Source organism: Oncorhynchus nerka, linkage group LG18, assembly GCF_034236695.1.
Source record: "Oncorhynchus nerka isolate Pitt River linkage group LG18, Oner_Uvic_2.0, whole genome shotgun sequence".
Classification (NCBI taxonomy): Eukaryota; Metazoa; Chordata; class Actinopteri; order Salmoniformes; family Salmonidae; genus Oncorhynchus; species Oncorhynchus nerka.
The window spans coordinates 46,529,323-46,547,401 of record NC_088413.1 but is presented as its reverse complement, the minus strand read 5'-3'; the positions used below and the strand labels follow the sequence as shown (position 1 = coordinate 46,547,401).

Below are 18,079 nucleotides of genomic sequence, written 5' to 3'. Positions count from 1 at the left end.
GAAATGACGTTCTAAATCGAATGTTACGTTGATGCAGGTGCTAATGCTGAGGAGGAGATGAAGGAGGATAAAGGAGAAGAGGAGGAGCAGCAGCAGCGTATACCCCTATCTACATGCAAAAGTATAAACATTTGATAGGTTTAGCAAAGTTAGTAGAGATTGCAGTCAGTGGGAATATCAAAATGAGAAGTCAATCATTCTAAATTTGTATGATATATATTATATATTGTGTAGTTACCAATTATATTGTAACCTATTTTATACAAGTTTAACTGAATTATTATTGTACTTGTTGCTGGCCATTTGATAGTTTTAGAAAATATTGGGTTTCACTTGCATCACATGGCATGGCTCATGAATAACAAATGGGCACATGAGTAGCCGTATCTTGTTTCTAGCCTGAGCATCTCCCTGGAAGTGTTGCACTGGAAACCTAAACTTTGGGAGAGTTTGAATCCTGTTGCCACTAGACGAGGAGTTTATTCAATGCCATCGCTTTTATAACAAAACGTGTAGTTTGATGACCTGTGAGCTACGACTGTATAAAACAAGAATGGCCCTTGAGATGTCCAACGATAAACGGATAAAACTCGGAGCGCTCTGGTGACTCGAATCCAATTGCGCCCCTATCCAAAAAAATATCCTCCCCAACCGGGAGATTCATACTGGACGTTTGGAAGCGGAACGAACGATGACTAGACGCAGTGACAGCGATAATGACGGAGAGACTTCATCCCCGTCTCCGTCCTGGCGCCCAAAGAAATGTAAAGGTGAAAAGCATGTGTCTTTCCCTCCGGATGAGGAGATAGTGTCAGGCTTCGCTGAGCGCAAGGACACGATCAATGGTGAGCTGATGTCCTCTACCTCTTCTCTCCCTTGATGGCTCTGAGGGAATAAGGGAGGGATAACTTTTAGTGATTGATATAGGCCCACTTAGAATCTGCACGTAGGTATGGTATAGGCCCGTTGGCATAGGCTAATGTTGTTCTGTGTAGTGTGGAGGGCTGATTGATGTAAGGTAGACCTAGCACTAATCAGTTTCATACTCCACTCATTGGACATTTTGACATTTTACATGGTCTCAAGATCAAGTCTCCTGATTTGTATTCTGGTCCTCCCCTCTTTCCCTCCCTGATTCCCCACCCTCCTATATTTATTAGTGATTTGCATAAACATGGTAACCAACACAGAATCACAGCAGTATCTCCTAGTGACCTAAATGTTTTGAAGTAAATTAATTAATTACTGTAGATATGTTTTAATTAATGGCAAGGATTTAAGCATCCTGAGGTGCACACACACACACACTTTTCTAATCAGATTCAAGATAAGTGTTTTCATTGGTTTAGAGGGAGCTGTCATTCTCTGGATATACTTACATGATGTTTACAGAACCATTGGAATGACTATGGAGGCCATTATCATGTTACGGTTTTAGTGATGAGTGGTGTGAAATACATTGTTTGTGAGCGTTATAACTTTAGTGTGACACAAATTATGTATCAAGTTTGAGACTGTCAGTGAGTCAAGTGTTTCCATCTGCAAGTCCTATAGGCCTAGCTACACCTGTTAGGCTCACTCCATAAGGCACCTGGGATGAATTTGATCGCTTGATTGGTTGATTTATAAGGCAGATACTCATCCTCTCTGCCCTTCCCACTTCCAAATGACTGACATCTTCTCCCTTCCCCACAGTCAGTCAATCAGAAGTGTACAGGTTCCATCCAAAATGGCACCCTATTACCTGTAAGTGCATTACTTTTTACCAGAGCCATATAGGCCCTGGTCAAAAGTAGCACACTAAATAGGGAATAGGGTGCCATTTAGGATGTGGGACTGTGTACCATCCATATGGCCTAAGCACTTTGGAGTGGGAGCTCCCAGTTCATTGGGACAGAGAGACATTAAGGTGGGTAATGAGTGTATTCTTCTATTTTAGTTGACAGCCTCACCTTGGCAGAGGTAATTGAGGCCTACAAGAGGAGCTGCGACAGGCACCAGGTGGAACCTAAACCCAAGATTCTGGAACAACTTGAGGTACATTCCACAGAGATCCTATTAAAAGATTAGTTTAATGTAATTCTATGGTACATCCGTAGAAAATATGCTTCTAGAACCAAGACTGCTTCAAAGTCATATTTCATATATATTGTCCCTAAAATCTTTTATTTCAACCCATTTTGGCCAGTAATTGAAACCTGATATGGGGTCTTTTTAACCTTCCCAAAATAATAATAATAATAATAAATAACCTTCTTTTTATTTCTTTTTTTACAGTATACAGTACATGTTGCACTGTGGTACATTAGTAGTGAAAAAGAAAGACAATTCTGATCAGTTCATATCGGTATAAAACCCAGTGATATGAATAATCTCTGACTACCGGTATACTGATTTGTGGTGACAGGATACATTTTTTGTAAAGTAAGACAAGATTTTACCACAGATAGGCAGAGATACTGTGGTCCCTTGGCTTTGTAGCAGACACTCACAGTAGTAGACACACAGTGTGACTGCACATATTAAAATTCCAAGGGTAATTTGGATCAGTTCGTTCAATCAGCTTCAATCAGGCTTATTGCACAAAAAATTAGAACTGCATCTCTTGTGCAAAGAAGAGGCTAAGAGCAGGTTAACTACTACATTGGATTTAAGTTAGTGGCTTTGTAAATAATAGCACAGCTGTAAACAAAAACAAATAAACATGGGCTAGTGCGGGTGTACATGCACACACACGCACGCACGCACGCACACACGCACGCACGCACGCACACACACACACACACACACACACACACACACACACACACACACACACACACACACACACACAAACTCCGACATGTATAATTTATTTTATGTACTTACTTATTATACTTGGACCAGCAATGTTAAGAACATCAGTTTCCCTCCTGCATAAATGTAAGATTAGATCAAAGAGAATTCTTTGTTGGAAATTAGAGACTTAGCAGTGCTTATATTAAGCACACACACTCACACATTCCCACACTGTATTATGTTGGACGCACTAATGAACCCAATTGCGTTCGAAATGAATGTAGGTGGTCCTCCTAAAAGAGTAAAATATGTATGGTTAAGGAGTAGCTAAGAGGAGAAATATTTAGCCGAGAGAGAGAGAGGGCTGAGAGTGAATTCATAATAAGAGTATGCAAAATGAGAGTGTGAGCTTAAAGAGCATATTTATTAAATTAGGTATTTTCAGCAGGGTAATCCCCCTGAGGTTGGCCGTTGAAGACTATTTAAAGCTTTTATTGTACCCGTGGGCTTTCGCTGTTTCTTTGAAATGTTTTAAGTGGATAAAACAGTATTGCTTTTGGTTACATCTTCATAAACAATAATGGGTTTCAGCTCAGGGCCCAGGGCTGCCTTAGTTAAACACAGACTCTCTTACTCTTTCATTTCATTTTCCCTCTGAAGTCTGGAATTTCATGAAGCTTTATTTTCTGGGTTAGATCCTGTGATTATTTACATAATTCTGATAAGTCCTATCAACATAGTTAAGCCCTATTTAGGCATGGGGGAGAAAGGTTAACTTTTCAAAATGCTGCAATCATTCAGATTCAAAATGAGACACTTGACATGAAGGACTGTTGTAATTTTTTGTTTGAATGGCCCAATGGCAGCCATGTTTGCATCAATAAAGTACCTTTCTCTAATAGATTTCCATTCAAATTGAGCAAAAAACTATTTCTCAAGCAAGAATTGGACTGTCTGGGAGTGGTCTGAGTGGGGAGGGGAAACTTAAAACTCGAAGTTATTGGCTGAGAGGTTTGGAACTCTCTTTGTAATTGGTCCATTAACCAATTTATCGCATGGTGATGTCATCATTGATGCTGAAACTCCCGCCCACGCAAATCTGATGATTAGAAGGTCCTGTGTAGATTATATTTTCAACCAGAAACTAACACCGAAGACATTTCTTCTCACTTTTACAGTGTTAGTTTCATCAGCTGTTGTACAATATGAATGAAAACACAGGAACAACCGAATGTTGACTGCACTTGGCCTTTAAAGTAGGATTAGTTTACTTTTATGTTCATTCATTTCAAAAGCACCTCCAATTTTATTAGTGTCCTGTATTCATTTGGAGCTCTCACCTACAGTACAAGGGTGTGATGATATGATTCCAAAATACTATAAGACTCAAATCACAATGACCTAAATAGGATTTAGTATTCTCTCTGGGTTGTTGGCACCAGGTGGAGTAGCCTAAGCTAGGAATTAGTTGCTTGTTGTTGAATCATTTAATGAATAGATATCGGTTATTTCTCTTGCAGATTTTTCAGTTGAGTGGACTGAGGAGAAATCAATTACCCCGTCATAAATTCCCTATTTATTGAAGGATGAATTATCCCTCCCGGTGCAAAGCTGCCAACGTGATATTCTATTGCTGTTAAATTCACAAGGTTTAATTCACAGAAATGCAGTTTTTGTTGTGTGTGTGGCCAAATCCCCCCCCCCCAAGGAATTTAAAGACAAGAAAAAATATTTGTGCATTAGATGCAAACCCTGCTGGTTTCTCATTCTCTTGACTAGCATTAATATTGTTCTGCTGTAGCGGCCTACCTACTGTACGGTACGGTGGTGTTACAACATGATCCTTGGCTGCTGCCAGCCAGTGTGCCTCTCACAGCACACAGATCTCTCTCTCTCTCTCTCTCTTTCTTGCCTCGTGTAATTCTAAAGAGAAACACATTAAAACAATGAAATGCATTAAATGATTTTTATTGTGTCTCCCCAGGTGTAGAGAATAGGCAGATGAGAGGTAAATGTCATTAAGTAAGAGTTACACTATTTCCAAGGCTGTTGTTAGTCCTTCAGATGCAAATAAAAGCTGAGGGATGTGAAAGGGATTTGAATGTTTCCGACTGAATGCAGGCTTATCAACAACAACAAAAAAACATGGGAACCGGACATATGTCTCCTCGCTCATTACAACACAGACAGCGATAAGAGGTGACGCTTACTGGGGGCAATGCCCTAACCACAGCTATCTGAACGCAGGAGTGTGAGAGCCTGAAGAGAAGAGTGCTTCCTTTCCTTAGCTTGGCTGGAGACCATTGGGAACCTACACAGGCTCACACTCAAGATTGTAATTTGGTAATGCTCAGACAAACCTTCACTAAAACATCCTTTTTTTTTAGAAGTGAAAGGATCTGTGACTCCTCTCAATATTCATTTTAATTTGAGGGGAGCCCTCTAATATGGTTCATTTTGGTTCAATTAAAATACATTCAACAGTGGACAAAATAGCTTTGAAAGTTTTGGAAAATAGTGATTGTGATTTTATAAGTAACCAAAAATGTTATATAAGTAGTATTACTCCTATTTTAGAATAACAGCAGTATTAGTATTAGTGATTATTGAATTCATTTGCAGTTGTAATATTGCTGTTGCAGCAGCATCATCTTGATAAGATCTGACATATACAGAGATCAGGCATAGGTTTTGTAAATAGCTTACATTTCAAACCAAACGGTTCCCATTTGAGTCAATCCTGTCGTCTGTGTGTACACATCTCTCCCTCTCCCTCCTGTGCTCTCTGTCTATCTCCCTCTCTCTCGGAGCCCTGTACCTCAGCATCCATCAGAAAAGCACAGCGTCTGTGATATGCAATAACCCTCTGTCTGCCCAGCGATACGATACAAACTCACAAACATCTAAACACCATCCAGTCTAAATAACTTCCCATGCAGACTTTTTTTAAAACTTGACCCTCTGGACTTTACTGATACACACACCACACACACAAAGACCCCCCCCCCCCCCCCCCCCTGGACCTGGCTGATGCTGTGGTTTCTGTAGTATGGAGATGATATTTGTGATTATATTTTTAGCTCTGCTACACACCACAAAATCACCCTCACACACAGGCACACACACACACACACACACACACACACACACACACAGAGAGAGAGAAGCACTCAAACATGGAGGAGCGGAAGCATGCAGAGGCAGGTGGTGAATATAAACATTATATTTTACATCTAGCATTTAGGGATACAATACACAGATACTTTACATGAAGACTCATTAATAATGTTACCAAATGTACTGTCACACATTTCAAAATCATTACAGATGAACAAAGAAAGACAGTGGGAAATATTTTCAAAGTCAATTAGAATTTTGTGTACTGTACGTTACATTTTTTTTAATGATAAATGAAGTTACTAATTTTGTCTCTTCTCTTTCTAGACACTGCAGGTTTAATTGCTAATTGTTAACTGGGAATGAATACATTTGCATATTAATTAGCTCCCAATTTACATTTTTTATTTGCTGCCTTCAAAGGGTGTGAGATAAAAGGTCGTGTTATTTTAAATAATTTATCCTTTATTGCAGAAAAGATGCTGAATGGAAAATGTGCTGGTGATTTTAACCCCTAAGAGCTTTAACTGTAGAAAAGTGCTCAGAAAAACAACAACTTTTTTTTCAACTAATTAAATGAGTTTTAAAAAAAATTAAAAAGCTGCAGTGAAACATTTGTTAATTCAAAGGCAGAGCGCGGGACTGGGATTCCTGGACCGACGACGGAGTGATGAATGGCAAATGCACCAGAGATGACTTCGCTAGAAGTCAAGTTTATAAACCATATCCCTCTCTGCCTGGGAGAGGGAAAGCTTGTCTTTCCTTTCTTTGTATCCCTTCATTTTGTCCCTCTCCCTCCTGATACATCAAGAGGTTTGGCACTCGGGCCCTTCGTTTTTTCTCCTCCACGCTAGGCAGCACATCTCAGCAGCAGAGCAACAGGGAAAAGGAAGGGGGCTCATAAGTTCAGAAATTCATTAAGATGAAAAAAACTAAAAAGCAACTAAAAAAAGCTCTATATTCTGTGTGTGTGTGTGTGTGTGTGTGTGTGTGTGCGCACTTGCACTTGTGTGGTTGTTTGTGTGATCGGTGGCGTGGGCCGGTGGTTGCACAGCCTCAAATGATTTTACAGACATTTGTCACATCTCTGTACTCTATCCCAAACAGAATATATACAGTATATTGACCGACCACACCGTATAACACTTTCATGTCTCCTGCTCATCAATAAAATCCTCTCTTTGGGTTATTCTGCTAAGTACTCAGAAGAGATGCTATCATAAAGTAGAACAATATCATAACTCATACTGCTATAATGTTATATTAGGGGGTTTAATAAATTGATATGCATGCTCTGTTTTGTGGCGGTGGTTCCTCTGTAAATAAAATATGGATATTTCTCAGAGGGATACACATTTCAGAGACAGACAGAGAGGGAGTACTGTTTCAGGGCATAGCAGGCCTACATGATGCTGTTCATTCCAGGCTCTAACATATTAGTGTGTGTGTAGCCTTTTCTGCCGCCAACATTGTCTTTGGCACAATATGTGTTGCACGTTCTTTTTAGGCGAATGTGACACGTCACTCATGTGTCTTGCGTTATTCCTTGTATTGTTTTGGGGTGTTTCTGCATACTGATAATTTCAAAGGAAATGTGTAATTATAACGAATAATACGCCTCTATTTACTAAGTGTAATTTATTTATGTTATCTTGATTAATGTAGTTTGGTTCTGGCTGAGAACATTTTTAAGGGGTCTATTGTCTCTCTTCCCTGCTCCTAGACAGAAAATATATAGGAAATCATTCCTTCAAGGTATTTTGTACTCTCATGTCCCTTCAACAATGAATCATATTTAAGGATGAAATAAAACAGGCAGTATATGAGAATAAGCCGGTGGCATCTTCACACAGTGGGATTTGGCAAAACGAAGACGGCGTGCGTTCGGTTCCTCCACTTGATGTGAGGGAGAAACAGTTGAAATGATCGCATTCCTTCCTTTCCAGAGAGAGAGAGAGAGAGAGAGAGAGGGAGGGAGAGGGAGAGACGAGGGAACATGCTATCACATTCTTTTTTCATCTGCATGTAAGGAGGGATTCTCTTTCTCTCCTTTGCTGTTGTGTTCTGGTTGTCAGGAGAATAAAAGATGACAACTTCCACGATACACGCAATTATGTCACCTTTGGAGATTGATGTAGTCAAATTAGATGTATGTGGAACAGTGGCTTAGCAAATGAATGCTTCAACAGATGACCAGCTGTTGCTAATTAATATACACTGGTTAATTAGGACATGGTGTTGCCATCAATAGTAAACTGTGTGAAATCCATAATTCATGCTCTCATGTTGCTGTTGTGGTGGTGGCAGTGGAAGCTAGAGCTTCTAACTCTGAACAAACAAGTCAGAGAGCCATGGAGGGATGCAGAGGCCTCGTGTTAGAGGGCTACATTTAACTGTATTGTTTATGTTAATGAGAAATGCTACATTTTCTCTCTCCATCAGCAGGTTACCAGTTTAAATGGCAGGGCCCCATGTCTGGATTTGAAAGGTAAGCTAATGTGAAATGTTTGTTCTAACTTTATTTACGACATAGGGTATGATTAATACGATATTTTAAACAGTGAGTGGTATGGTGCTTGTTGAGTGTAAAATGAATGACTATTATAACGGTTATAACAGTGTAAGATTGGAATATTACAATACTAGAAAGTTAGTAGCCCGAAAGACATCACATTCCAGTACATTATACAGATTATTGCTAAATAGCCATCGGTTTACTGTAACATACATTTACAGTACCAGTAGAATTTAATCACTCCTCTGATGCTGTGAAGCTTCAGTTTGGGGTTAACCCCTGCCCCCCTTTGATGAGTGTAACAGGAGAGCTGCCACCCCAGTGGGGATGTGTGATTCCAACATGGGGTATTCTTGTTCCCCCCCCCCTCGCAGTTGTCAAGCACTGATGACATCACACTGGGGTGATGACACCCTGCATTAGTTATTATCTTCCCCAACACAGAGGGGATTAGATAGAGGGGCTTTCAGTTCCTCCCCTTCCTTGCGGTTCCCCCTGTTCCTACGGTACAGTTAAGTGATTATTGTTTAAACATTTAAAAACATTTTTTTTTTTACAAATGATTATGCTAATGATGAAAAGGAGGAGGATGTCTGTGAGCTGTGAGACAGCGATGTGCTGTTTTGCTCCCTCCCTCCGTGGTCATGGAGATAAGAGTTTATGAGGGGAAGGAAGGAAGGAGCTAGGGCCTCTGAGAGAGGCGGACTGACGCTGCGGCCATCAAAGTCGCTCTCTTTGTTCAAAAGTCATCTGGTGTTGAATAATCAGACACCCTTTGATTCATGACTGGGAGGGAGGGAGGGAGGGAGGGAGGGAGGGGAGGGAGGGAGGACAGTGGATGGGATCTTGTTAGAGAGAGAACGTCTTTCGCCTTTTAACTCTTGAGTCGCCGCATCACACTGTGCACTAACTACCAGTCACATAATCTGTGGAGATGCTTTTCTTCTCTCGGAGCTTACTGTACAACTTTAATTCAGAAAGTAAACAATTGCACAGATAAAGAGATGATTTACGTTTTCTAAAGGAGGGGAAGGTTGTTTTTTGTGCTCTAGCCTCCCTGAGTTTCCTAAAATTCCAATCACAAAATAACACTGACTCCTGACTGGGGACATGGCAATCTGACTGTTAGCAAACAGTCCCAATTATCTTCTATTTGATTGCTTTCCCTACTCAGGTGAGCGATTAGACCACCTTTCCTGCGAGGCTCTGGAAGTCATACTGAAATCACTGAGCTTTGATTTCATCAATCTGCAAGCGGCAGAGCTGGAGGAAAATGTGAGTTTTATGAGCAAAAACTTTATTTTTTCATTTTTACTTTCCAATTGGGTTTTGTATTCAGCTGTCCCTGTGTATCGGATTTTACTCTCCATCAAAGGAACTGGGAACTCCATTACTATGTTGCTGTTGAATTTAAACCTCGCTCCCTTTTCTTCTTTTTTTTTCTTCTTCCAGGGAGCATCATCCTTGCTGGATATGATTTTGTATTATGAATCTACCCCCCATCTTGACATCTCTGACAACACCGGCATGGGGATATCTGGTTGGAAGGCCCTCTCTCATTTGATAAAGCAGGTACATGTAGTTCAGCGTAATGTGTTTCTATGTGTGGATTTAGGCCAGGGGTAAGAGAGTGCACATACTATAGGAGTGAATGTATTCTAGAAGTAAGGCGAGTGAGTATTGAGGGCAAAAAAAAAGAAGTATATTCAAGTTCGGCAGTTCCCAGAGAAGCTGCCTAACTTTGTTAGCTAACACGCATGCATGCACACAATCGCGCACGCACGCATGCGCCATTATCCCCAGTCAGTACCTCAGACTTCATTACCACGGGCATCTGATTAGCTAGCAGAGCCAGGAGAAATGATCCTGCAGATCCCAAATGCTATTTCTGAAGGCCTGTCTGCCAGCCTGGTCGTGTCCTTGGGGGTGATAAACCTCTCAGGGCCCAGGGCAGGACTCAAAGTATGCCAGGGAAATCTTCCCAAGCATCTTACGTTAGCTGACTGTGTCTGAGAGACAGACAGATAGACAAACAGATGAGGGATCGTTAAGTAATTTGCCAATGACAAAATAAGCCCAGATGACAACCTCTATCATTCCTTAGAATTTCAGAGTGCTGGATGGAATCGGCTGGTTATGGTGTAAATTCATTTCAATGTTTGTTCAATTAGTGATAGTTCTTAGATGAAAGAGAGGTGAGGCTTTGCCTCGTGGTGAAATGGACTTCAAGGGTGAGACCAAAAGCTGGCTCTTAGGCAGTATTACTCAAGATCAATCAAAATCACCTTGGTGTAGAGCGAGAGATGGAGGATGCAGCAGGAGAGAAAAAAATCTGGACACGTTTGATGTGCCGACCAGACGGACGGAGAGATTGGCGGGGGGGGTTGATGGAGACTAACAATGGCCCCCAGACCTGCCCGCTCTCCCTCCGTCACTCAGGACTGTTTTCTTCCCATCCTTTTTTGATGTTCCTCCTCTCCTCTCCTCCTTCAGACAGGCTAGTGGTTGCTGAGGAGAGGTGATGCATGGAGGCCAGTCCCCACCAGGGACACAGCCTAGCCCTTCAGCCACACTCTCGCTCTGTCACTCTCTCCTTCTGTCAGTCAGTGTTGTTTTGCCTTACTGGCATTCCCCTCTTCCTCTAGTGTTTGAAGGTGAGCTAGAATAGGGAGTTCAGTCCACACTTAGGGCACGGCCTAGCCTTTCAGCCTCTCCTCCCTCCCTCCCTGCCATCTTTTTCTGACAGGTTCTGGAAGTGTTTGATCAGAAGTAAGGTACAGAGGCCAGTCCATAACCTAGCATCTCAGACCCTCACTCTCTCTTACACGCCTCTCTCGCTCTCTGTCCCTGTCATACCCTGTCCTTCCCTCCATCTCTGTTTTTCCATCCCCTCAAAGTTTTGCTGACTTTCTCTCCCTTTATCTCTGTCCTCTATCTCCCGTCCATCTCTCTCTATCTCTCCCCACCCCCCTCTCTCTCTCTCTCTCCCTCTGTCCCCCGCCCTCCCCCTCTCTCTGATGAGATCCTTGTGTTTGTCTCTCTGTAGAGTGTGTGTCTGTTGAGGCTGGATGTGTGTAACGTGGCCCTGCTACAGTATCCAGCCCATGTCCTGTCAAGAGCCCTCCTAAGCAGCAGACTCACCGTGCTGCACCTCCAAAGCACCTGCCTCAGTGGCAGACCCCTCTTCACGCTTGGTATGCCCTGCACGTATGCATAACACATACACACACACAGCTTTGTTTTAGAGAATTATCAGGACTTTTGGGGAGTAGAAATGTGTTCCCATTCAAAACTATATTTTCCATAACTTTAACCTTAACCCCTAACCCTAACTCTTAAACCCAAACCCCAAACCTAACCCTAAAATAGCATTTGAACAAATTCAGGACATGGAAAAAAAGTCCGGACTTTTCCAAAATGTTCTTATTTTCCTACCTTGTCAGGACATTGTGGTAGAAGGTAGTGAAACAGCGTACACACACACACACACACACACACACACACAATCTGTTATTTCTGAGTTCTTCCTCATGGCCTGATAGGGCTCAGTAGTATCTCCTGTGTGTGTGGGTGTGTGTGCGTGACTGCATATGTGTGTTTGTGTGTGTCTGTGTGTATTCCTTGTGTATATGTGTGTGCACTCGGTGTTGTCCATGCTTGGCCGTGGCCAGCAGGAACAGATGACGGAGGACAAGGAGCGGAGGAGCAGATTTTGGCCCTGTGACCCTCACAGTGGTACTGGCCCGGGATTAGATGTCCTAATCTTCAACCTGTCACTTTACACACCGCCGCACCAATCCACACCGTCACCGTGGCCAGAGACACTATCCTCTCTACCTAGGACTTTCTGTAGTACGAGGACCAGTAACCAGGCCTCAGAACATGTGCAAAAAATAATACTTTATACATCGCTTTTTTCCCCTCTAAAACTCCCATACCCCCCAAAAATATAGTGTATAAAACATTAGGAACACCTTCCTAATATTGAGTTCCACCCCAACCTTTTGCCCTTAGAACAGCCTAATTTTGTCAGGGCATGGACTCTACAAGGTGTCGAAACGTTCCACAGGGATGCTGGCCCATGTTGACTCCAATGCTTCCCACAGTTGTGTCAAGTTGGCTGGATGTCCCTTTGGGTGTTGGACCATTCTTGATGCAAATGGGAAACTTTTGAACGTGACACAAACCGGTGTACCTGGCACCTACTACCATACTTGTCTTGCCCATTCACCCTCTGAAGGGCACGCATACTTAAAAATGATTTTCTTTAACCTGTGTCCTCCCCTTTCACATGTGACATCGCTAAGGGATCAGCTTTCACCTGGATTCACATGGTCAGTCAATGTCATGGAAATCTCAGTTTATAATGTTTTGTACACTCAGGGATTTCACCGTAAGGCCAATAGTGACTTTAAAACAGAGTTTAATGGCTGTGATAGAAGAAAACTGAGGATGGATCAACAATATTGGAGTTACTCCACAATACTAACCTAAATGACAGAGTGAAAATAAAAGCTGAAATAAATAATTCTTTCTACTATTATTCTGACATTTCACATTCTTAAATTAAAGTGGCGATCCTAACTGACCTAAGACAGGGACTTTTTACTAGGATTAAAAACTGAGTTTAAATCTATTTGGCGTATGTAAACTTCCCGACTTCAACTGTATTATACAGTATTGTGCAAACGTTTTAGGCAGGTGTGAAAAAATGCTGTAAAGTAAGAATGCTTTCAAAAATAGTAATGTTAATAGTTGATATTTATCAATTAACAAAATGCAGAGGTGAGTGAACAGAAGAAACATCTACATCAAATCAATATTTGGTGTGACCACCCTTTGCCTTCAAAACAGCATCAATTCTTCTATGTACACTTTTTGAAGGAACTCGGCATGTAGGTTGGCCCAAACATCTTCGAGAACTAACCACAGTTCTTCTGTGGATTTAGGCAGCCTCAGATGCTTCTCTCTCCTCATGTAATCCCAAATAGACTTGATGATGTTGAGATCAGGGCTCTGTGTGGACCGTACCATCACTTCCAGGACTCCTTGTTCTTCTTGTTACTGAAGATAGTTCTTAATGACATTTGCAGTGTGTTTGGGGTCGTTGTCATGCTGCAGAATATATTTGGGGCCAATCAGATGCCTTCCTGATGGTATTACATGATGGATAACTATCTGCCTGTACTTCTCAGCATTGAGGAGACCATTAATTCTAACCAAATCCACAACTCCATTTGCAGAAATGCAGCCGCAAACGTGCAAGGAGTGCTTCACTGTTGCCTGCAGATACTCATTCGTGTACCGCTCTCCAGCCCCCCGGTGAACAAACTGCCTTCTGCTACAGCCAAATATTTCAATTGACTCATCAGTTCAGAGCACCTGCAGCCATTTTTCTGCACCCCAGTTCCTGTGTTTTCATGCATAGTTGAGTCGCTTGGCCTTGTTTCCACGTCAGAGGTATGGCTCTTTGGCCGCGAGCCTTCCATGACAACAACTTCTGACCAGACTTCTCCGGACAGTAGATGGCTGTGCCAAGGTCCCACTGTTTTCTGCCAATTCTGAGCTGATGGCACTGCTGGACATCTTCTGATTTAGAAGGGAAGGAAGCATGATGTGTCTTTCATCTGCTGCAGTACGTTTCCTTGGCCGACCACTGCGTCTACGGTCCTCAACGTTGCCCGTTTCTTTGCTTCTGCAAAAGAGTTTGGAGAGCACATCTGGAAGCCCCTGTCTGCCTGTACATTTCTGCATGGGAGAGACCTTGCAGATGCAGTACAACTACATTGTGTCTTGTTGCCGTGCTCAGTCTTGCCATGGTGTATGACTTTTGACAGTGAACGGTCTTCAGCAACCTCACCTTGTTAGCTGAGTTTTATTCCTCCTACACAGCTGTTTCTGTTTCAGTTAATGATTGTGTTTCAACCTACATATTGAATTGATGATTATTTGCAGCTGTTTGGTATAATTGTTTAATCATACACCTGACTATAGGCCTACAAAATCCCTGACTTTGCAGCATTTTTTCACACCTGCTTAAAACTTTTGCACTGTACAGTACATTTTTTACTCACAGCAGCCACAGGCTGGATTGAATAGGCTCGCAGGCCGGAGCAGTATGTTTGACATCCATGTGCTACACTGTGTCCGTACCACTGCACCCAGGCACAAGAGGCCAACACTGCCCTCCAGCACACAGCAGTGGACTTCCAATAGGACTGGACTTTCCCTGACAATAATATTACCTTGGTCAGGAGCAAGATATACAAATACCTTAACTTGTAAAAAAAAAAAATTATGTTGAGGGGTATTATAACATTTACTTCAATCATATTTCTGTAATTTACTCATTTGTTTTTAAAAATATTTTTTACCACTGAGCCTTTAGCCAAGTACAGCTTAAGGTTAAGATGAAAGCTTTCACCAATGTCACACCCTACGGCTCCATGGTGATGGCTTTGGTCCTGCTGTCCTTGGACGGTGACCTTCATTGATTGGCTGGTGTTTCATCTCTGGGACGTAACCGTGACGACCGAGGGAGGTGTTCCTCTTCTGTGAGCAGCAGGGGGCTGGGCCGGTGTACTCTAGTGATCAGGGAGGAGACAATGACCTGTAAATCTGTAAATGAGCCAGAGGAAGAGACAGGCACATACACATACATGCTCTTCCTTCTCACCACTGAGACAGAGACCCTATCTCTTTAAACCCTCCTGGATCCTTTTGATATTTTTGGGCCGTGCATCCAGCCTCGTCGCCCCTGCCTACCCCCCTGTCCTCCCCCGTTCCTTTCCATCCTTCTCTGCGGGGGGCCCAGCTGTGGATCATTGCCTTCGATCGAAGGGGCCCTGATTGTGGCGCTCGACGGGCCGCACGCCGTGGAGTCGTCCAGATCAATCCAGCGATCCCTCCATTTGGTTCCCACTGTGCATGATGACAATGTTGGCATTCCACATGCAGCCCAAAGGGCCTGATCAAATCTACTGCATCGATCCGCTAAGGCTGGGCTGCGTGACAACCCACCAATGCACACACGCGCACACACTTCACTGTACAATTCACTGAGAGATAGTGTGCAGTAAAATTATGCTTTGAAATATTTTTGGTCGAAATAATGGGAGATTTGTGCTTTTGAGAAACGCTGGTTGACTCGAGACATACTATAAATACAATGGTTTAGTCTCAAACGTTCTTAAGCTAAAGTAGGTTATTTATTAGACTAGCATGATTCTTTACCATCAAACCAAACTTTACTTAAAAAGTAATATTGCTTTGGTTTCTTTGTCCATAGTGGCTGCTCTGAAGAGCAACAGAGCGCTCCGGGAGCTGTACCTGTCCAACAATAATCTGAACAGCGAACAGGACTCTATGCAGTTAGGAGACCTGCTCAGATACAACAGCTCAATCACTACTCTGGACCTCAGCAACAACACCATAGCAAACTCAGGTGCACTTAAAGAACATATTCTGTATGAAACAGATACAACAGTACCAGTGGAGGCTGCTGGAGGGAGGACGGCTTATAATAATGGCTGGAACTGAGCGAATGGAATGGCATCAAACACATGGAAACCATGTGTTTGATGTATTTGATACCATTCCACTTATTCCACTCCAGCCATTACCACGAGCCCGTTCTCCCCAATTAAGGTGCAACCAAGCTCCTGTGAACAGTACCATCACTATCCTGGACCTCAGCAACAACACCATAACAGACTCAGGTGACGGTCCTGGTCAAAGAACAGGACCATTTTCACTCTGTTATCACTCACAGAGATTGAGGTAGCAGCAAATTGTTTAATTCCCCTTGTCATTTATGTAAGCCCTGTATGACTAGCCTAGTGCACTGTAGTCTTAAGTGTTTCATTTCTCTTTTCTGGTCTTGTGCAGGACTGGAGGAGATCTGTGAAGGTCTGAGAGTTCAGACAGATGGACTGAAGGTTCTGATTCTATGGAACAACCAGATCACTAACAATGGACTGGTCCATCTAGCCAAAGTTCTGGTGAGGAACACATGTTACTTTCTTATGTTGATCCTGTATCATAAATTAGCTGTGTTGATCCTGATTGTATTTTTCGCTGTGTTGATCCTGGATTACCATTTAGCTCAACCCCAGCCTTAGCCTTTGACTCAGATTTAGCCTTTCCCTTTGGCAACATAAACTGCACCTTTGTCATTTGAGTGGTGGCGACTTGGAAATCAAAAGGGTATACATTAAAAGCCTTGGCCCACTGGCATATTCAAATAGAACTCACCCAGGCCAAAAATAAAGTGCCCCTCTCTCTCCGTTCTGCCACCACCAACAGTTTGATTAAATAATAGATATGCGTTTAGAAGTGGCTATCATGCTGCCAGCCACTAAGAAGGAGAAGTAGAAGTCTTGGCAAACCATAATGACGATAATTAGGCCAATGGCTGGTCTTGTCAAATATGACACAGGAAAAGCTGTTATTAACCTTTCTCGTTTGTTGTATTTCTCTTTTCCTTTTGTCCTCTGGGCTGTCTCTGTTGAAAGAGAACAGAGTGAGAGCGGGTTATTTGGGTCGGACAAGGAAACACATTGGTGTCACAGAATGTAATTGGGTTGTAATGTTATCCAGAACACACATTTAGTGTAGTGACAAATCACTATACAGTATAACTCCCTTTTTCTGTGAGTTTTATATTTGTTATTGGTATAGGTACTCCGGTTTTAGTTCCTCTTTTTAGGCATTTTTTGGTCATTTTTTGCGACTTAATGGACTTGGTCAAGGATACTCAACTACTTTTTCAGAAGGTCCGTTCACACAAATGTCCTATCTGACAACTGTTCTGATGGATTTTGTCATTTATCGGCAAACCATCACCTCACGACCCAAACTTTTTACACCTCTCTTTTTGGCGGAATGATTTCTTTTACCGTTTTTAAGTAAATTTCTTTCAATTCTACACATTTTTCCATGTCTTATGTGTGTTCATATGATACCTGAGCGACTCAACAAAATCAATGGGAATCAAAGGTGGCCTTGATAACTACAAGATTTAGATGGGTAAGTTAGCTGGTTAGCCTAACTAACATGGGCTAGTTATACATAGATTATAAATAGCTCTCTAAAGTAATGTCTTAATGACATAAGAGGAAAGCTGCCATGCACTACAACATTTAAAAATTGCACCTTGTACATTCTACTAGTACAACTCTCAATAACATTAAATTGAAAGCCCGACTGAGTTGTTAAAAAAAGTTGTTTTTAAGTTGGGACCTGCGGTCCATATCAACCCCATTCTGGGTCCAGATTCGAACCGCGGTCCGCCTGTTGAGTATGGCTGGACTACATCTTCACAATTTATAGTTCTGGGTGTTCACTCTGCTTAATTCATTTGTTTTGTCATCTGAAACCTCAAAATCTGTCTTAGAATTTTTGGTTTTAACTGAAGCCCTGTATTGTGTTTTCCCCAAAGCTCTCTTCTCCAAACCTACAGTGGTTTACATGCGACAGGCCTCATCCATGCTTGACTCAAACCCTCAAACAACCAGTCAAGTCTTTAATTGGTCGCTATTATCCCCTGCGTTCCCCTTCAAGCATCTCCTCTCTCTGGGAAAGGTTTCAGTCGTCCATCGACGTGTCGTGCCTCTGTGTATCCCTCTCCCCTCTGCACATCTCTGAGCTGGCATTAGCACAGACACAGCA

At 42.3% G+C, this 18,079-nt stretch overlaps 2 protein-coding genes across 4 annotated transcripts in view; one reads left to right on the top strand and one right to left on the bottom strand.

Moving 5' to 3' along the window:
• LOC115145973 (serine/threonine-protein kinase VRK1-like) overlaps positions 1-18,079 on the bottom strand; it is a 44,376-nt gene that overhangs the window by 15,241 nt on the left and 11,056 nt on the right. The gene's annotated exons all lie outside the window — the stretch shown is intronic.
• The window catches only part of si:dkey-288a3.2 (protein phosphatase 1 regulatory subunit 37), a 63,419-nt gene continuing 45,713 nt past the window's right edge, over positions 374-18,079 (top strand). Inside the window, exons 1-8 of one of the 2 annotated variants that reach the window (XM_029687702.2) lie at positions 374-845; positions 1,940-2,037; positions 8,341-8,383; positions 9,585-9,685; positions 9,863-9,982; positions 11,457-11,604; positions 15,699-15,854; positions 16,298-16,410. In XM_029687702.2, coding sequence (XP_029543562.1) covers positions 692-845; positions 1,940-2,037; positions 8,341-8,383; positions 9,585-9,685; positions 9,863-9,982; positions 11,457-11,604; positions 15,699-15,854; positions 16,298-16,410 — 933 coding nt within the window. In that variant the 5' untranslated portion in view covers positions 374-691. Of the gene's footprint in view, positions 846-1,939; positions 2,038-8,337; positions 8,384-9,584; positions 9,686-9,862; positions 9,983-11,456; positions 11,605-15,698; positions 15,855-16,297; positions 16,411-18,079 lie in introns of both variants that reach the window. The other variant, XM_029687701.2, reaches the window with a different exon arrangement.